Source organism: Mytilus trossulus, chromosome 2 (assembly GCF_036588685.1).
Source record: "Mytilus trossulus isolate FHL-02 chromosome 2, PNRI_Mtr1.1.1.hap1, whole genome shotgun sequence".
In the NCBI taxonomy this organism is placed as follows: Eukaryota; Metazoa; Mollusca; class Bivalvia; order Mytilida; family Mytilidae; genus Mytilus; species Mytilus trossulus.
Window position 1 is genome coordinate 18,390,076 of NC_086374.1, and position 22,209 is coordinate 18,412,284.

General features: G+C 31.6%; 1 protein-coding gene across 3 annotated transcripts in view; it reads left to right on the forward strand.

Annotated features, from left to right (window-relative positions):
- The first annotated feature begins 4,112 nt into the window (after positions 1–4,112).
- The window catches only part of LOC134706666 (uncharacterized), a 54,423-nt gene continuing 36,326 nt past the window's right edge, over positions 4,113–22,209 (forward strand). For 2 of the 3 annotated variants that reach the window (XM_063565795.1, XM_063565797.1), the window contains exons 1-15: positions 4,113–4,252; positions 8,709–8,821; positions 9,507–9,682; positions 10,373–10,629; positions 13,501–13,545; positions 14,295–14,408; positions 14,733–14,842; positions 15,221–15,276; positions 15,639–15,691; positions 16,263–16,390; positions 16,624–16,771; positions 17,238–17,424; positions 17,986–18,048; positions 18,864–18,913; positions 21,795–21,958. In XM_063565795.1, the coding sequence (XP_063421865.1) occupies positions 8,722–8,821; positions 9,507–9,682; positions 10,373–10,629; positions 13,501–13,545; positions 14,295–14,408; positions 14,733–14,842; positions 15,221–15,276; positions 15,639–15,691; positions 16,263–16,390; positions 16,624–16,771; positions 17,238–17,424; positions 17,986–18,048; positions 18,864–18,913; positions 21,795–21,958 (1,651 nt within the window). In that variant the 5' untranslated portion in view covers positions 4,113–4,252; positions 8,709–8,721. The remainder of the gene's footprint in view (positions 4,253–8,708; positions 8,822–9,506; positions 9,683–10,372; positions 10,630–13,500; positions 13,546–14,294; positions 14,409–14,732; positions 14,843–15,220; positions 15,277–15,638; positions 15,692–16,262; positions 16,391–16,623; positions 16,772–17,237; positions 17,425–17,985; positions 18,049–18,863; positions 18,914–21,794; positions 21,959–22,209) is intronic. The other variant, XM_063565796.1, reaches the window with a different exon arrangement.

The following is a 22,209-nucleotide window of genomic DNA, read 5'->3' on the forward strand; positions in this document are numbered from 1 at the left end:
AAGCTTATATAATAGCAAATCTCGGTCAACAAAATCGAACGCTTTCTTAAGATCAATAAAGGTTGCAAATGAAGTCTTTATGTTTTTCCATACAGCATTAAGAGTAAAAACATGATCCTCACACGATCGATCGGAGCAAAAACCATTTTGTTCGTCTGCTAAAATATCGTTGGACTCTAAATATGATGACAATCGACTGTTTATAAATGCACTGTACAGTTTTGATATACAAGAAAGTAAACTAATTCCTCTGTAATTGAGAGGTACACGTGGATCTGAAGATTTGTCTTTTAGAATTGGACAAAGTATAGCCTGTAATATGTCTGGTTTATCTGGATTTTCGAGATGTGGATTTCATAAAACGTTCTCATGCTTAAATGTTAGTCTTGCATTGGAGGTGTATATATACGTAGGCATTTTTTATAGCGATGATTGTGAGTCATTATTATTTTGAAGAATCCAATTGTTTTATTTGCACATATGCCTCGGGTTATCAATGAAATCATAATCAAATAAGAAACATTTTAAATTTATGATGTGACTTCCCCACTTGAAGTATGTTGATATTGTTACTACGATTTATTTACTGATGTTTGTTCCAGATTGATGATATTGAGAAAATATTTCGTTGTTATTATTGTTTTATTTTCTGTAACAGAGAGTGCAAGGATAGATTTTCGTACTCCACCTGTCTTCCCATAGAACAAATTCATCTAAATCTTGCTATCGAGTATTTTCTTCCGATGTAACAGTAAAGTTTTCATTTGTGCAGGTTAGTGATGGTCTGTAAATAAACTCATCATAGATACCAGGACTAAATTTAATAGATATGCCAGACGCGCGTTTCGTCTACAAGACTCATCAGTGACGCTCGATTCCAAAATAATAAAAAAGGCCAAATAAAGTACGAAGTTGAAGAGCATTGAGGACCAAAACTCCTAAAAGTGTTGCCAAATGCAGCTAACTTGAAGGTAATCTATTCCTGAGGGAGAAAAGCCTTAGTTTTATTGGTCAAAACGTGTTCCCTTTTTTGAATGTTGGTCATACGTTAGTTGCTTTCCGTGATGTGGTACTACACCTGTGTCGTAAAACCTTCTGAAGAGCATTTGTAGAACATGGACTTTTTCGTCTACCATTCCTTTTAAGATCCATGGGGAGGTGTAATCTGGACCCGCTGCCTTACTTTGATTTTGGTTATCTAGATGCTTTTGTATTCCTTGTAGTGTAATGGACTTATCAAGTGGAGTGTTATGTTGACCAGCCATGTTGCATATTGTCTGTAATTCTGTCTCATTGAGTTATTTTGTACTTGTTGAAACAGTGCATGTAGGATATTAACTTTGTCAGTTTAGTCGTCAGTAATCCTGCTGATTGAAGTGGAGGACTACTACTCTCATTTGATTGTTTTGCTTGATGAAGGTAAAAAAAAATCATGTTATCAATTATGATAGTTCTTTACTACTTGACGTATAACTATGTCTTTTACTTACTTCCAATATCCTTTTCCTATTTCTCTCTGGGGTTTTGTTCTTCAAATATTTATATGGAACAGCATCTCTTCTCAAATTCAAGCCTGGTACCTTTGAGAACAGTTACTGTGCACCACTGGGTCTATGCCACTGCTGGTGGATGATTCGTCCTCGAGGGTATCACTAGCCCAGTAGTCATTCATATCAATATTAGCTTTGGATTTCAAATATTTTTGCCACAAGGATCATTGAAGAGATACGTATTTGCATCTGATGAAGGAAAATTAGTACCGTGTATGTTATTATATGGTAAGTTTTTATAAATTACTGTCTGCAAAAGTATGAATCATTCGAAATACTAAGGATTTCCTTAAGCCAGACATAGATTACCTTAGTCGTATTTTGCTCGACTTTTTATAATATTGGTCCTAAATGCTCAAACTTTGAGCAACTTTACTCTTGACTGTTTGGCTTTCTAACTATTTTGATCTGAGCTTCACTAACGAGTCTTATGTAGCCGAAACGCGCTTCTGGTGTATTAAATTATGCCTGGTACATTTGATAACTATTTACAACACTTAGTCGTGCCACTGCTGGTGGACGTTTCGTTGTCCCCTAGGGTATCACCAGTCCCGTAGTCAGCACTTCAGTGTCGACATGAATATCAATTAAATATAGGATTTTTTCTTGGCTTCTGTTGTAATTTAGCTTGTATTCAGTATTTACAATGTCGTGGTTAGACAAGTCATGTATTATATAACGACCTGGGTAATTTGTAATAATTATAGGTCTAAGTTAGCCTACTTGTTCGATCCTCTAGTAGGTTACGGCAACTATATCGTTGAGTTAGCCCATGGTCATCGAGCATATCGTTAATTGAATATGGGATGGATGTTGATTCTTTGTTTTAGGTTTATATAGTTTTTTTTATGTTTCCAGTCCCATATCATGCGGGTAGATTGAAATCTCCATCTTCCCAATAGGCGTTCGATCTTCACAGCCTTCACATTTGTAGCTCTAAACCGCTCATACCGATTTCAACTCTTCACATATCTTTAAATAATATGTTCTTATGCTCTAATGTTATATTTCAACTTTATTGAGAGTCAAATTCCTAATCTAAAAAGGTTTAAAAATATCCTATATGAAATTAAACTTGACTATCTGTGTTCAGTCTTTAAAAAGTGATATTATATAGGCTGAGTTATTTATGCTGAACATTGATCATTCCAACCTAAACATGTATATGGACAGTATGATATTAATCATATCTCTTCAAAGTGGATTAATTCATCCAAAGCAAGGCAAAGTATGTTTATTAGTGCTTATAATATAGTTTGTGGTTTAGAAATATAAAATTAGGGGACGACCATTTGATATTCGGGGGGGGGGGGGGGGGGGGCAGGAGGATTTGTTTTTGATCGGTTATTTATTTTTGTAAACTAAGAGGACATATTATTCATCTTCTGCACCATTAAAGCAAGATTTTTCATTTTCATTAAAGCAAGGGACTGATTATTCATTTTCACAACTAAATTTATGATATTCGAAAACATAAAATTTTTAAATGATTTGTTTATGATAAATAATACATGTATAGTCAAGTGATTATGTACCATTTAATCAGAATTAATCCTCTACCTCTGCAGAAATGAATCAAATGATGCCAAAAAAAAGTCATGCTTTCTGGGTGTTCCAAAGACCCTTTCAATCTGAAAATGCAAGTTTTGTTTTAGTAATTTTTTGACAATACTTTGGTCTGAAAGCAAAATGCATAAATTCAGTGTAAGCTGACTTAATTTGCTATGGACAACATCAAAAGATCAATGTGCATGATAAGGCAAAAATGGAATTCACATAGTTAAGTCTGTGGCTGCTGTTTTTTTTTAAACTCATGATCAAGTTCATAACAAAATTACTAGATTACACAAAGGAATACAACATTAACAAAATACAGATTGGCAATCAATGAACAAAAGACAAATAAATAAGAAACATTGATCCCGAAAAATCAGGGCTACGTCTGAGGGAAAACAAAACTTGCTTGTTACAAGGCACTCGCCTTGAACGCAATTTGATATGGAGGCAATCGTTTGGTTTTGAAATTTCCTACATGGGGCATTTGCCTCATGAAATGTAATTACGGCCTTGTTAAAGGTTTCCTGAGACAATGTACCTCAAGTTAAATAAAACCAATTTTCAGACATTTCAAGTGTTTTAGAAGCCTTTAAATATACTATACTTTCCTTGTTAAAAGAAATGGGAAGTGTTTCCCGATTTTTGGGGAAATAAGATGAATTTATGAAGAATCGAAGAATCTGGTGCAATCTCATACTATCGATAAGACCTGCTGAGGTCAAGTCTCTAGATAACATATAAAAAGTATCTAATTGATAATTTTAAAGGAGATTTCGCTTACATTAATCTGGTGGTGATCTATTATAAGGGCCTCCGTTAAATACTTGGTTTCTCATGTCATACGTCATTATAAGGGACTTATAAGTATTTTATTATTTAGAATGTCTTAATTTTTTTTTAATTTACCGCCAAATCGCCTCCCTTATTTTGTCGGGAAACTGGTACTTATACATACATACATACTATTTATCGTCCATTTTCCATGAGGAACCAGAAAAGCTGGATGACCTGATAGGTGAAAGATCGAAAAAGGTAAACAAAACCACGAACAGCTGAGTGAGGTTACAAGGCTCAAGACTGGTGACATTTTACAGAAGAAGTTGAATGCAGATTTCATGGAACAGACAAACAATAGTATAGATCTAGTATGAAGTTGTGACAGAGTTGCATGATTGCATTTTTATTTTTTTGGTTGAATCTTGATATTTTCTGATTTTATATGATCATAATTTCTTCACATAAGGTTAATCATAACAAACGGACAAATATGGCTGTATTTACATGCCAAAAATTACTCTGAGTACAAACTTACATACGAAGTTGGAAAATTTTTAATGCCTGGCATCCACTAGATATAAAAATCACCATAAAGTATATTAATGACTGTCTTTTATTAAAAACATCTGTATAACTTGTATTTCTTTTAATATGCATTGCCAACCTAATTTTTGTTTGTGTTCTTTTTTCAATTGTTCATGAACATTAATAATGTGTTAACTGTTGATATTTAAAGCCTTTTTTCTTCTTTGCTGTGAATACCACTGTCACTCTAATATAATTGTAATCAATTTAACTATTGTAAGTTTATTGTCTTAATTTTGTATGCCATAACCATTTAATGTAAATGTGTTTGTGCGAATAAAATATTGTCTATTGTCTATAATAAAATTAAATGCTTTTTTTGTTTCATAAAGATAAAATCTCTTTTGGATTTTGATGGGCGTTTTTTTTTCCTTCATCAGCTAAAGGTGTGAAAATTGACTAAGTTGTGGTACAACTATGAGATGCTTCCTTAGGTAAAAAACCGGTTTGTATTGTTTTCACTGTCCTTAATTGACATGGACAAGAGGTATCTTCACAACTATAGGTGAGTTCAAGAGTTTATCTGAGTCAGCTGTGAGTGGACAGTATCAAAGTAATTCAGGTGTTTGTTTATTTTTGCACCTTAAGTAAAAAGGAAAAAAATATGCCTATCAAAAACCAAGAAAGATTTTATCTTTCTTAAACACAAAATGTCTTTAACTTTTATATATCTAGTGGATGCTAGGCATTAAAACTTTCTAAACAGCACAGGTAAGTCTGTACACAGAGTAGTTTTTGAGGTGAAAATACGGCCATATTTGTCCATTTGTTATGATGAACCTTAAGGTTCCAAGTTTTTGGAAACCACAATCTGCTGGTTGTGATCTTGTCTCTTGGGATTAGGTCTATTTACCTGGAATAGAGCTGACCTATTTGGTTGTCATTTGATCCTTCCAATGTTTATCAAAAAACATGTATTAAATTATACAGCATAAATATTGTCTTCTTTTTTTTTAGTTATTCTCCCCTTAGATCTTTCTTATAGACTAATAAGCGACTGGTATTTTTTTCTTTCTTTTTGGGTCTTGGAGGAATTTAAATGTTTAAATTCCTCATATTTTTCTTTAATCTCCATCCTGTAAAAAAGACCCCCTCCCCTTTTTTTTCCATTAGCACTTTCCAATACCTTTGTTCTTTACAACATTTACAAAATATAAACAAAGTGCATTAGTAGTCAAAATTTAGCTGCCGATAGGAAAGTTGTTTGCGACTACAGGGATATAATATATGCCTGATATTGTTTCATTGACATTTACCACACCTTCATTCAATTTTCCTTCAGAATTTTTTAACTTGAGATGTTACTAAATTATGTTCAGTTAAAAAAACTTTTAAGGATAACATGTTGAAATGTTGAAAAAATTATTTATATATGAACAATTGAACCAAAAAGAGCGAGACAATATTGTTTATGTCTTTCCTGCCAAAATTTATAGAAGGGAAAGGGAAATCGTTTGGTGTAGAAAGTAAAATCACAAAAATACTGGCCTGACTACATATCTCGAGGTCATAAAGGAAAATATTAATTTTAGGACATTTTAAAAAGCCACTCTTGACTCTTGAATCCATGTCTATCATCTAACATGTCTGATGGTGACCATTGAAATAAATGCTCAGTCATCATGGTCATGAGTTATATGATTTAATCATGTAAGGAGGTATGGTTATTATTATGTTTTTATTATATGCAGAGGGGTAAAAAATTAATAAAATCTTATCATCAAATTCAAATCATATGTGGTCAACCATGCTATAGAGGTCACCTATATTAAGGGAAAACCTGTGTTTGAAATTCCTGTTAGTTTCTGTCATTCATATACTATATTAAAAAATATGAGAATTTAATTCCGTACATCCAGATAATATTATTAAAATTGAGAATGGAAATGGGGAATGTGTCAAAGAGACAACAACCTGACCATAGAGCAGAGGTCACCAACAGGTCTTCAATGTAGCGAGAAATTCCTGCCCCTGGAGGCGTCCTTCAGCTGGCCCCTAAACAAATATATATACTAGTTGAATGATAATGAACGCCATACTAATTTCCAAATTGTACACAAGAAACTAAAATTAAAATAATACAAGACTAACAAAGGCCAGAGGCTCCTGACTTGGGACAGGCGCAAAAATGCAGCGGGGTTAAACATGTTTATGAGATACATCTTGATTTCTTGAAATTTAACTGAAGACAAACACAACATTTAAGATGTCCATGATACAAACCAGTGCTCTAGCTAGAAATCAAAAGGGGCAGGGTGCCAGTGGAGGGCAGGGCACTTTTTATGATAAGAAAAGGCACTGCTAATTTTTTTGTCTCCGTTTCTGTGTGTATCACGAGTTAAGAATCTCTTTTTTTACTGTATACATGGTATATGTTGTGGTTATTTTTAAATAAAGATGCATTTCAATCATAGTCTTTATTTCATTTTTTGTGTAGTTATGAATTTTTATAGTACATATCTTCATCAACATATTATGTTTTTTTAGTTCACTATACCCATATATTTTTTTTATTTATATTAAAAAAACAGCTTTATATACATTATTCAAACCATTTGTCACGTGTAATACTAATTTATCAATGTTTAGAACATGGATTGGCAAAAGTATAATTATAAAAAAAATATTGCAAAATATATTTTTTGATATGTTCAAAGACAGTTTATACCCTTAGATAACATTATTATGTTATTATATATTCAATTGGTTATTTATTTCATTTTTTTGATACTAGATAGTATTTTTAGGGCACAAATTTGTAATAAGCTAAATCAGGGGAAGTAACTTCAAAATCAATTTCCAAAACGTTTGTGTTAATTGAATCCGGGTCCGTTCGCGACCATTCACGTTCGCACCCACTCATGTTCGCCCCCTTTCACTTTCGCACTCTACATGTTCGCACCCAAAGTCCGTTTGCACCCTACATGTTCGCGCCCAATTTTAATTGGTTTTGTGTACTTTGTAATCAAGTTTTGGCAAGTGTTTTCTTATATTTGTTGTCATTGTCTCAAAATAAAGTGAGACAGCATTTTTTTTTTTGTGTTGAATAAATCTTAATCATGTTTTGGATAGTGTATTGTTATTTTTTTTTTTTAATCCTTAATCTTAAAAGTGGGATTCTGTCAACGTTTTATTTTGTGTTGAATAACTCTTAATCATGTTTTGGTTAGTGTATTGCTATAACTTTGTTTCATTGACTTGTGTCAAAATAAAGTGAGATTCTGACTACGTTTTCTTTTGTGTGATGAATATTTTTTTTTTTTTTTTTTTTTAAAGTTTTGGTTATAATAGTGTATTGCTATATTTTATTGCTTCAGATCAAAGGGACCATAATTAAGCTGTTAAAAACAATTATCTTTTATGTTTTTCATTTAAAATCTTGAATGCTTACTTACACCAAAGCAATTTATAATAACAATCATGATTTTCCAATTATTCAACTGGAATTTGAATTAAAATTGGGCGCGAATGTGTACAGTGCGAACGGACCTTGGGTGCGAACGTGCAAGTGAGAACGTTTAGGATGCGAAAGTGTATTGGGGGCGAATTAACCTGATACCGTGTTAATTAAAAACTGTGCTTTTTGCTAACAATTTGAGATGGAAGGCATTTCTGTGAAGGCATAGTTTTATTTTGATGAGTTAAATTCATTTCTAAAGTCATGAAAGTCTTTATTTATACACTCTTTCATTGTGACTTGAAGATCGAAAATGCCCACCCAAGCTAAACACACTCACTGACACATTCATCAAATGTATGACAAAAAGATACATTGTCCTAATTAAATTACCTAGTTATTAACACCTTTGAAGTCTTTATCGTTGTAATTGATTGTAATGACATGATTAACATGGGAGCAATCACACAGGTGTCATATATGTAATTAACTTGGAGATCAGAAATCGATGAAACAAAAGGCAATTTTAGCAAAACGGCACTAGAGAATTTTGGAAACAGCGTTTATGAAGGCACTCAGGGCGCGGATGAGGGCACCCTGGGCGCAGCGCCCTTCTATTTTGGGCTAGCGAGACCACTGTCATTTCTTGTAAAGCAAAATATGTATATAACCAGAACCATACCTTGTACCTTGGTGTTCACATGATATTTTCCAGCTCTTAATAAAAATATCAGACCCACCAATAATAACCCTGAACAAATATTTGTTTCAAACAAAATAGAAATGTGATAATACTATTTATTGTTAAATACAGCAGTTGAATATTTTGCTTTCTTTTTTAGGTGAATAAGAAGTATGCTTTGGACTGTAATTGCTGGTGGTAGTGGCATCCTTCTTCTGTGGCAGTTTATCAAGCCACAACCCAAACCAATAGATGGAGTTTACAGACAACCAGGTAATATTTACATTAGGGAAAGATATAACAGTACTGAAGTTGACTGATTATCAACTTAAAAAGGATTTCAAGATAACTGTTTGGTTTGTGTTTCTCCTGTTATGATTTGTCTTGAGCTTGTTGTTGTATACTTCACAAATGGGATAAACTTCCTTTTCTTTATATTATTTGCCCTTTCCTCTTCTATCATTTTGTTTCTTCATTGTTCTTCGTCTGCATTGTCTGTAAATGATATCAACATATTTTATTGTTCATGAATATCAGGAAAAGCTTTTTAGGTTGATATAATACACAGTCCTAGAATATCTTCATTTTTCAAGTTCATCTTGCCAAACTCTGCCTCTTACATACAGTCTAATGAAAGTGTGGAAACTGTAAATATGACAAGACCTTTATTGTAGCTTCATTTACATTAAAAAAAAAGAACCACAAAATCATTGTGTTCAATGTTTTCCTTTTGTTCATTTTATACTGGTCCTGTTGTAGAGAATGATCCTTATTAAACATTGAAAATATGTCCACTAATATGATAGATGTAAGAAGATGTGGTATGAGTGCCAATGAGAAAAGTCTCTTGAAATCCAAGTCACAATTTATAAAAGTAAACCATTATGCATTCTTTCTCCATGTCAGCTGTTGAGAACCTTTCATAGATTAATTTTACATATTCATGTTTCATTTTCAGGAAAATGGTATCATGTGAAAAAGTTTATATTTAAGCTGCTTTTGAAAAGAAATCAACGGAAGAACAAGAAAAAGAAAGCAGTTGATGGGGAGAGTTACAGTAGTCGTGGTTACGGAATGGGAATAAATGATATTCAAGTGTTAGAAAAAGTTCAAGATTTAGAAAAAGACCCATATGTAAGATATTTTCAAAAAGCTTAGAATTTTAATATACAGATATTTTTTTACTTTTTGTATATTCAATTGTATACCATAAATGTATAATTATTGTATTGATAATACTACAATGTTATATATTGAAAGTGCTAAGCCAAATAATCCAACATTACTTAATTTCGGTACAGAAGTTATTTGTTGTTTTGGAATAGGTATGATTAACTTAATTGGCAGGTATGGATCATTAAGCCATAACAGTTGTGGGCATGGATATCAAATTCTTTATTAATGAAACTATTAAAAATCATTTGTTGACAGAACATTTCTTGAATTTGGTACCTGATACATAATGAGAAACCCACAGTATTTATTGATACTACAGTACAAGAAAGGAAATACATATCAACCATTGCCTTGATACTACTATCCAAGTTATGTTAATACTGTAAATTCAGAAATTATTACGTGCAGTTATTAGTGCAATTTTGTCATTTTAGACTTAAATGCGATTTTAATTTTCAGGATTATGAGAAAAATTCTGTTTGATTTATACAAAATATTTCAAAATGGGAGTTTTAATTTTTGCAATTACAACTATGTTGTATTTTTTGCAATAATAAAAAGCTCACAATAATTTCTGAATTTTTAGTAGTCCTATTATGCATTGATTTTAAAACTTGCAGAACATGAAAATAAATAAGTGTTTTATAGGCAATAGATGCTGTTTACTATGGTGGTTTCAGTAAAGAAGGAACAAGATTAGCATTACGTATGGGTAGGAGACACAATCGTCAGTCAGAGGTTTGGTTAGTGATGGAGATTCCTGGGATAGGTCGTCTACAGCATCCATTACACCCTGACACACTGGTCAGTAATGTCAGTAACAATGAATATACAGCTGGGGGAATCAACATAGAAATGATTGAACCAATGAAGAAATGGAAAATATCTTATAATGGTCAACTAAGGTATACAGATAATGTATTCTAATGCAATTTGTATGTAACAATTTTTTTCATTGGCTAAAAGTTGCTGTCAAATCCACAGTTGACCAGGTGTAACTAAGGATGGACCCGCCATTTTGAATTGTTGAATCAACAAATGTTCGATTACTTCTATATAATCCAAAATAAAACAACACCTACCTCGAATTCGCCGTTTAAATGTAATTTTATCCGAATTTGAATTGTACCCGTAACGTAATAATCTCAAGTTTGTAAGTTTTCATTTGTATGACGTCACTTTTAGCCATGACGTCTTTGCGTCAAAATCATTCATAAATTTCGCTGATTTTTTTAATTTGTCAAATTTAGACCTTTTTTCAAGTTTTATAGTATTATTTCTTTTTTGTAATGCATTAGAATCGGAATAACAGTACTGTAGTTGAAGAGTTGCCACCGTCAATTTTGATTTGACGGTAGCAAATCTCTGTTTTACTGTCTCTGCTACGCGTCGCCAGTAAAACTGCATTTGCTACTGTCAAATCTATAATTGACGGTGGCAACTCTTTAACTACAGTACTGTTATTCTGTAAATGGTCAGCTAAGGTATGCAGATAATTTAATGGTCAGCTAAGGTATACAGATAATGTAATGGTCAGCTAAGGTATACAGATATTGTAATGGTCAACTAAGGTATACACAATTTGTAATGGTCAAGTTTAACCCCGCCACATTATTTATGTATGTGCCTGTCCCAAGTCAGGAACCTGTATATTCAGGGGTTGTCGTTTGTTTATGTGTTACATATTTGTTTTTCATACATTTTTTTTACATAAATAAGGCCGTTAGTTTTCTCCTTTGAATTGTTTTGCATTGTCTCATCAGGGCCTTTTATAGCTGACTATGCGGTATGGGCTTTGCTCATTGTTGAAGGCCGTACGGTGACCTATAGTTGTTAATGTCTGTGTCTTTTTGGTCTTTTGTGAATAGTTGTCTCATTTGCAATCATACCACATCTTCTTTTTTATAAGGTATATACAATTTGTAATGGTCAACTAAGGTATACACAATTTGTAATGGTCAACTAAGGTATACACAATTTGTAATGGTCAACTAAGGTATACATAATTTGTAATGGTCAACTAAGGTATACACTATTTGTAATGGTCAACTAATGTATACATAATTTGTAATGGTCAACTAAGGTATACACAATTTGTAATGGTCAACTAAGGTATACACAATTTGTAATGGTCAACTAAGGTATACACTATTTGTAATGGTCAACTAAGGTATACATAATTTGTAATGGTCAACTAAGGTATACACAATTTTTAATGGTCAACTAAGGTATACACAATTTGTAATGGTCAACTAAGGTATACACAATTTGTAATGGTCAACTAAGGTATACATAATTTGTAATGGTCAACTAAGGTATACATAATTTGTAATGGTCAACTAAGGTATACATAATTTGTAATGGTCAACTAAGGTATACACAATTTGTAATGGTCAACTAAGGTATACATAATTTGTAATGGTCAACTAAGGTATACACAATTTGTAATGGTCAACTAAGGTATACGCAATTTGTAATGGTCAACTAAGGACATAATTTGTAATGGTCAACTAAGGTATACATAATTTGTAATGGTCAACTAAGGTATACATAATTTGTAATGGTCAACTAAGGTATACATAATTTGTAATGGTCAACTAAGGTATACATAATTTGTAATGGTCAACTAAGGTATACATAATTTACAATGGTCAGCTTTGGGAATTTGGGATGTGGAAGTAATAAAGCTCAAATTTGGGATATTTTGTAAAAAAATTCATTATGGCCAATTTTGGTTTCATAAAATTCTAAAAGAAGTTAGCTTATAATTAGGTACTGGTAGAAAGGTGTCAGACCACCAATTAAAAGTCCCTATCTGTTCAACCAAATTTTGCAATTTTTATAGCTTTCTAAATCTTTTATCTAAAATTTAACCTCTTACAAACCAGGTATGTCCTGAATCATACAGGTATCACCTTTCTTCATGCCAATTTTCAACATACCTTTAAAGCCATATAAGAAAGAAGAGACCTTCGATATTGATTTACCACTAAAAAAAAAACCTGGTTTTCTAGAAATCTTAAATTAGTATACCATGGAGCGTATAATCCTCAATTTTTAATGTCAACTCATAGACAAGTAAATTTGGGCTAAAAATGATCTTAATATATTGCTCTTTCACCAAAAGTTTCATTTCTGCAAATTTGTTGGGTAGTTAAAGTAAACAATGACATCAAATGCACTATTTTTTGTCCGAGTAGGCCTACTTTCACATACGTTCTAAATTTGAGGGAGTAATTGGTGGTGTGACACCTAAAGGTTTTTTGTGGCTACCTTTAATATAAAAAATTATATACGGTAGACTCCACCTAATTGGATATCAGTTAAACAAATTTATCAGCTATTGTAATATTATATCAAAACACCAAATCATTCCCTAAATGTTTAATGTTAATTTAATCGTGTAATCTAATATTTGATATAAGAATATATCGGCAAATCAGATACGAATATTCAGGAAATGTTGTTTAAAAACATGCACAATCAGATAGTTTCAATGTCTTTCTGGCAGGAAATAAACATTCGTTTTGTATATTTAAAAAAAAAACTGCATTCAATTTCATATGATAAATTTGACTGCCACCTTGACTATGGTGATTTCCACTTAAATCTCAAGATTAATTAAATATTACATATAATATTCAAATTGTGTTTTTTAACATTTCCCAAGATGAATTATAATTTTTACTTGGTAATTATTAATATTTGAAATCAAAACTATTTAAGAAGTTATACATCTGACAGAGACAAAATAATATTTATTTCCTATATTTCAGGTTTGATGGGACAGAAAGATTAGTTCATGTACAGATGTCATTAATGTAAGATATTTCTTGAGTGACAACATATTTATAACTTTTATGACAACACATATACTGACAACTAACTAGGAGAAATCAAGATATTTCATGGTCCACACTATTTATCTTAACATAAAAAACAGGGTGCAACATCTTTTATCCGTATTGTTATTTTGATTTTATAACTGTTTTCTTCATTATGGGCAGTCAATGACAATTAGTTAGATATTTCCCATAAAGTTGGCAAAGTTTTGATCAGAAGTGCCGTATTTTTTGTTATTTTATTCTTTTCAGAAAGTGAATCAAATTGGTTGAAAAAAAATAATGGATCATGGACCATTTAAACTCAAAATGTTTCGAATTTATGACAAATACTTTTGTAATAAATGCGTTAAATTATGTGCAGTCAAATAGTCCCAAGCCACCTTAAACATATTTATTTTAAAATAATTTATAATATAAGTATGGTAATGACTGCAACTCCTGTTAATCAATTAAGAGTTATTAATGTGACTTTGTCACTATATCTCTATTTCAAATTCATAAAATGCTAATTATTTAAGAAGTTACTAAAAATATTATATTAAATTACATTTTTCATAGAAATTCTTCATAATCATAGATCAAATAATTTCATTAAAGAATGGAGTTTTATTCGTAGTCACAGATATCTATCATTGCAAGCATTATAAAAATAGATATGTCAGGTATCCATACAACAAATGCAAGTATGCAATTTTGATAATAAAGACAACACTTTTAATTTTTAGATGGCAAACAGTGACTGATCCTTTCAGTTTTGATACAGATATGAACCAGTCAGCTTTAGCTGATGCTGTCTCTAGGGAACTATGGACCAAACAGTTCTGGGATGCATTAAGAAGGTATGCTGTACTATTTTAAGAAGGTGTCAAATTCATAATTTCTTTTTGAAAATGGGAACTGCATAAGTGTTAATGAAATCTCATGTCCTGTTGAATATAAAACTTGACTAACTTCAATTTATAGTTGAACAAAGAGAAAAGGGAACATAAAATCTTTGTTTTATCTCTTAGGCGTATAAAAAATTTAATTGTCCAAAATAAAATTAGTTATTGTAGAATAATTGATGTTTTCATATGTAATAGTATCTTATTTTCTTCCTTAATATGCATAAGATATTTGACACTAGTCATAAAGCAAACAACTTTGTATCATTTTTACTTCAGTAAACATCAGACACATTATGAACTGTGGGGAGAGCTGCATGGTAGAGTGAAGGTTGATGGATTTGATGAGAAATTTGTCACATTAAAAACAATCAGGGATCATTCATTTGGTAAGTACAATTTTAAAACAAATACAATGTTGTGCAATGGATAATACTTTAATAAGAGTCAAGGGATGTCTTCCTATCCAGAGTGATTGTCACATCTATAGCCATTTCTTATGCAGCTTTATGAGACCAAGATGATATGTATTTTGACAAGGCTGTGTTCATTTATTATTTGACATGCAAATGTTGATCTATCATCAATTTTATCATCTAAGTTTAAATGATTACTTTTTGCTTACAATTGTATAGATAAATTTTACCATTTTATTTATGTTTATTGTATACAAATGTTTGAATTTCCATTTATTTTGGCTTTATTAAGAATTCTGAAGAGAAATATAAATATATGCTAATTTCTTAATAATTGTATACTGTTTTCAGGCATAAGAGATTGGAGAACGTTTTACAGATACTCCATCCATTTCATATATCTTGAGGTAAGTTTTAAGGTTATAACACCTTCAACAAATATGGATTTGGCAAATATATTTCACCTTCTTCATTTAGAGGTTTTGCCTTCTATATCTCACCATACAACAAATTAGTTCAATTTTGATTGGATTGAATAACATGCACATCTTGATAGAAATCACTGGATAATAAAAATATTCATTCCATTGACTAAGCTTCTAAAAAAATGCATTGTAACATGCACAAATCAAGAATTAAAAAATATATATAGTTAATGTTGAATTCACCTATGAAGTTTTATTGTTGATAAAAAGATAAAGGATAGGTAAAAAGAATGTCAAATAAATTTCAAAAAAATAATAAAACAGTTTTTTTTTTCTCTCGACAGAATGGGACAATGATACAGGTTGGAGTTGTCAGTCAACCAGCAGCTTTGTCACAGTATGTATGTTATTAACACATTAGAAATTAACTTCAATTTGGAAGAGGTTTATTCAGTACAGAGAATATAATATAAGTTTTCTTTGTTACCTGAATACTATCTGAAAAAAGAGAGGCCAATGAAACAAAGGGATGTTCAAACTCATAAGTTAAAAACAAACAAAAAAAACCCACCAAAAGACAAGCAACAGTGCAACAAAACACAATGATGAATACTAGAGACTGAATGACAAGAATTCTGCCCAAAACTGTGGGTAATCTCATGTGCTCTGGAAGGGTAAGTAAATTGTGCTCCACATATTGAAGTTTCCTTTTAAAGATTTCAAATTTAGATTCTATTGCGTTAAAAACATCTTTTTAAATGTTTTTTTTATTCATGAACTTTCAGAGCCAAAACAAATATGTTGTAATTACATAATCTTAGTAAATTTGATAGGCAGTTTTAACTTAAATAGTTACTATATTGATTTTTTTAAAAACCTTTAAAGTAGTTACCCTACTCCATTAATTTTACAACTACTTGATACTGTTGATATATGAATTTAAGACCTTCAATTGGTTATATTTTCAGTGTAAAGATAGGGTATTTAGTCCATTCAAATGGTGCATTTCATTCCGTGTCTGACATTGACCTTAAGCTATGGGAAGTAGCTCCTCCTGAGGGACCAAAGAATAATTATACCTTCAACTTTTATGCAAGTAAGTATTTTCTGTATTTGATTATAAGAAAGTTGTTTTTGATTAAATTGTAATAAAAATGTGTAGAATATTAAGCAATTTAATTTGAAGTGTGATTAGTAAATAATGAAAAGATTCTTTTAAATTTCAGCCAGCTACACCATAGAACACCTTACAATTATTTCCCCCCTTTTCCTTGCTTATATCATATTTCAAGGGTTGGAGGACATTTGACTCAAGTGTAATTTTTACAGATGGACAGAAATACAGCACAGAAGTATTTGGAGAATGGACACCTATATGGTATCACCATGAGGACAGAGGAAGTCAAGTCTATGAGAAGTTTTGTAGATATAAAATTAATGGCATAAATGGATATGGTTTAGCTGAATTTCATTATAGGTAAGAATGCTTTATTCTTGCAGTTTTGTTAATGTTATATATGACCTCACTTTTAATATCACAAAGTTCATTGAGGATGTTTAAAGATTTGCAAATATTTAAAAAGTCTTTTCAATAATAGATAATATATAACCTATAGACTCAATTTTTAACTTTAGCCTTAGTCATGAAAACACACAAAGTGCACAATCGTACAGGCCTGTACCTTCAGTGATGTCTCCTTCTTTTTTAGAATAAATTGCCATAAAAAAAAGCATCAAAGAAAATTGCCATATACAACCAGGTCTATAGCTAAGAATTTCCCAAGGGGGGGGGGGGGGGGGTTATATGAACTCGACTTTAACAGTCACAATATGAACAGAATGTTGACTTTAACAGTACTTATTTGGTTTCAATGGGGGTTCCCCCGGACCCCCTGGCTACGGGTATGTACAACTGTGTATTCCAGTCAATATTTTCTTTACAGAAATCCTGATGGAACTCCATACTCACCAATAGAATCTGTGCCAATGCTAGATGAGCCTTCTGAAGAAGAAATCAGAAATAATGTAACAGACTTGATCTTGACCTTTCAGGAGAAAGGCTGTTGTAGTAGTAAACTAGTTGGTGGAAAAGGAGCACAACTTGGTCTTCTTACTTCTATACAGAACAAGGTAAAATCAATCGAAAACTAAAAGCAGAATGAGATATAAAGATACATAATTGTTTCCATGCTACAAAAAAAATGCATGAATGATAGGGAACATTATTTTTATTCTGAAATTGTTACTTGGCTGTCTTATCATCATTTACTAATAAATACCTGTTTATACCCCACGCAATCAGTCGGTTCGTCAGTCTGTTTGTTAGTCAGTCAGTCCTGTTCTTGTCATCTCAACTCCTCTGAAACTGCACAACAGAATTTCAAAAACTTTAGATAATGAGGACATACTATGTAAATGTGCATATCCATAGGAAATTACGATTCAATTTTTTTTCTATGAGTTATGCCCCTTTGAACTTAGAATTTTGGCCTTAATATACTACTGCAACAGTTTGTTATCACAACTCCTCTGAAAACACACAACAGCATTTCATGAAACTTTATAGTTTATGAGGACATAATTTGTACATTTTTCGAATTTATTTTTTAGATTGTATTTCATGTTAAAAATTATTAGTTTACTGTTATTCATGTAATTGTAGTATTTGTAGTCATCAATGATTTATTTTAGGTGGATGTAGTAGTACCAAAAGGATTTTGTGTTACACTGGCAGCATTTAACAAACAACTTCAGGTGAGAGAAGATTGAAATGAAAATAATCTTAATGTGTTTATCCCTATGCTTGATGAATAATTTTCCTTATTCACATTGTTAATAAACATTAATAAATAAGGTAATACATGTAGTATGACCAACATCGGAAACATTTACATTTTCAAACAAACAAATACATTTTGTGATTTTCTCCCTGTACCGAAGACTGTTTTCTTCTTTTTGGTGGGGTTGTTGTCTCATTGACACATTCCCCATTTCCATTCTAAATTTTAAATACAAGCAAATTTAATTTTCAGCATATTAGTATAAAAATAATGCAAATGAGGAAAGAAGTAACTTTCTATGAAACAACCCCTTCAGATTAAAATCTGTAATAGAAATCCTAATCTTTTACAATAATGACAATGATGAGAAAGATGATTGAAGGAATTCTGACAATAATTCAACTTTATCACAAAGCTACTCTTGAAATAAAAATAACTTGAGTGAAAAATGTTAACACTTCAGCATTTTTATGAAAACTAAAACTAGTATGGTTTCAAATATTCCCAATTTAAGAGAACAAGATTTTGCATTGTTTATGAATTTTACATAACAGCCAGGTAAGATATCCTTATTAATATGTTTTTGACTGTTCTTGTTTTGGGACACTTATTTTTAAACTAGAGCATGTGTAAGTTATTTTAATAGGACTCTTTTTTGAAAAGGACACATAAGGGATTCATACCAGTTTTCATTCATCAATAAGCTAATATATATATATGAAGCACACTGTTGAATGAAAATTAATTCATATGCTGCAGATACAGTTAAAATAATGCTTTTATTTTTAGATTAACCCAGATATGAGCCAATCAGTGGACAGAATCATTGCAATTTTAAGGTCAGTGAACAATTACATTAACCAGTAGTCTAGTAACATTTAAATTATTTATCTATCATCATTTACCCTTGGATTAGTTTGGTTCTTCAGCTTGTATTTATACATATATATATTATTCTAAGTAGTTAATATAAGCACTTTGTATTTGTAATGCAATCAATGCCAGTATTCTGTATCAACTATCAAATGATATCAGTATCAGTCAGGGTTGTAATGCAATTAAGGCCAATATTCTGTATCAACTATCAAATGATATCAGTATCAGTCAGGGTTGTAATGCAATCAAGGCCAATATACTTTATCAACTATCAAATGATATCAGTATCAGTCAGGGTTGTAATGCAATCAAGGCCAGTATTCTGTATCAACTATCAAATGATATCAGTATCAGTCAGGGTTGTAATGCAATCAATGCCAGTATTCAGTATCAACTATCAAATGATATCAGTATCAGTCAGGGTTGTAATGCAATCAATGCCAGTATTCTGTATCAACTATCAAATGATATCAGTATCAGTCAGGGTTGTAATGCAATCAATGCCAGTATTCAGTATCAACTATCAAATGATATCAGTATCAGTCAGGGTTGTAATGCAATCAATGCCAGTATTCTGTATCAACTATCAAATGATATCAGTATCAGTCAGGGTTGTAATGCAATCAATGCCAGTATTCAGTATCAACTATCAAATGATATCAGTATCAGTCAGGGTTGTAATGCAATCAAGGCCAGTATTCTGTATCAACTATCAAATGATATCAGTATCAGTCAGGGTTGTAATGCAATCAAGGCCAGTATTCTGTATCAACTATCAAATGATATCAGTATCAGTCAGGGTTGTAATGCAATCAAGGCCAATATTCTGTATCAACTATCAAATGATATCAGTATCAGTCAGGGTTGTTATGCAATCAAGGCCAATATACTTTATCAACTATCAAATGATATCAGTATCAGTCAGGGTTGTAATGCAATTAAGGCCAATATTCTGTATCAACTATCAAATGATATCAGTATCAGTCATGGTTGTAATGCAATCAATGCCAGTATTATGTATCAACTTTCAAATGATATCAGTATCAGTCATGGTTGTAATGCAATCAAGGCCAATATTCTGTATCAACTATCAAATGATATCAGTATCAGTCAGGGTTGTAATGCAATCAAGGCCAGTATTCTGTATCAACTATCAAATGATATCAGTATCAGTCAGGGTTGTAATGCAATCAAGGCCAATATTCTGTATCAACTATCAAATGATATCAGTATCAGTCATGGTTGTAATGCAATCAAGGCCAATATTCTGTATCAACTATCAAATGATATCAGTATCAGTTAGGGTTGTAATGCAATCAAGGCCAGTATTCTGTATCAACTATCAAATGATATCAGTATCAGTCAGGGTTGTAATGCAATCAAGGCCAGTATTCTGTATCAACTATCAAATGATATCAGTATCAGTCATGGTTGTAATGCAATCAAGGCCAATATTCTGTATCAACTATCAAATGATATCAGTATCAGTCAGGGTTGTAATGCAATCAAGGCCAGTATTCTGTATCAACTATCAAATGATATCAGTATCAGTCAGGGTTGTAATGCAATCAAGGCCAGTATTCTGTATCATCTATCAAATGATATCAGTATCAGTCAGGGTTGTAATGCAATCAATGCCAGTATTCTGTATCAACTATCAAATGATATCAGTATCAGTCAGGGTTGTAATGCAATCAAGGCCAATATTCTGTATCAACTATCAAATGATATCAGTATCAGTCAGGGTTGTAATGCAATTAAGGCCAGTATTCTGTATCAACTATCAAATGATATCAGTATCAGTCAGGGTTGTAATGCAATCAAGGCCAGTATACTTTATCAACTATCAAATGATATCAGTATCAGTCATGGTTGTAATGCAATCAAGGCCAATATACTTTATCAACTATCAAATGATATCAGTATCAGTCAGGGTTGTAATGCAATTAAGGCCAGTATTCTGTATCAACTATCAAATGATATCAGTATCAGTCAGGGTTGTAATGCAATCAAGGCCAATATACTTTATCAACTATCAAATGATATCAGTATCAGTCAGGGTTGTAATGCAATCAATGCCAGTATTCTGTATCAACTATCAAATGATATCAGTATCAGTCAGGGTTGTAATGCAATCAATGCCAGTATTCTGTATCAACTATCAAATGATATCAGTATCAGTCAGGGTTGTAATGCAATCAAGGCCAATATACTTTATCAACTATCAAATGATATCAGTATCAGTCAGGGTTGTAATGCAATTAAGGCCAATATTCTGTATCAACTATCAAATGATATCAGTATCAGTCAGGGTTGTAATGCAATCAAGGCCAATATTCTGTATCAACTATCAAATGATATCAGTATCAGTCAGGGTTTCAATGGCTTTTTCAGAACCTGATAGTATACCACCATTATGATATTGATATGACTCAAGGATAGAGGGCATTACAAAGTGGAACAGTGAATTCATTTTAATCATTTCACCATAGCAAAGGGGGCATTAAGTTTAACCTTTGTCTATCCGTATGTATGTTTGTCCCAAAGTAGGTTTCAATTCTCTTACTTTAAGCTTGCCTCAACCAAATTGTTATGAAACTTATACAAAATGCTTATAACTACAAAACACAGATCAAGTTTGAATTTTAGTGGCGTCACTTTAATCGTTCTAAAGTTATGTCCCTTTAGAAATAAAAAAAAAGCCAAATGTTATGGAACTTATACACAAAACTTATTATAAAAAAATACACATCAAATTTGAATTTTGGTGGAGTCACTGTAACTGTTTTAGAGTTATGTCCCTGTACAAATGGAAAATTAGCATACAAATTACTTTATCTTTAGGGATGGTTGCCATGACAACTTAAAGAGTGCATGTTCAGATACAGTAGAAATGATAGCAACAAAAGCAATATGTTCTGATGTTGCTACAGCAATCATACAAATGTTGAAAACAGTGTTTGTGGATACAGATAAAACCTATTATGCCATCAGATCATCTGCTTCAGGTAATAAAATAAAAATATATATTAAAAACTCATTTGTTTAGATAATGTCCGATTTAAATACTGCGGATTCATTTATTTTTGTGGCTATTGATTGTTCATACATTGAGGAAAACTTGCATATATTCGTTGATATTTGATTTGTTGATTTTCAAAAAGTCAGCATATTTGCAATGTTGAGCATTAGAACAGTTTCCCTATACTCACAAAATTAATGAAAATATGTATGCAACAAATTATAATTAACTCACAAT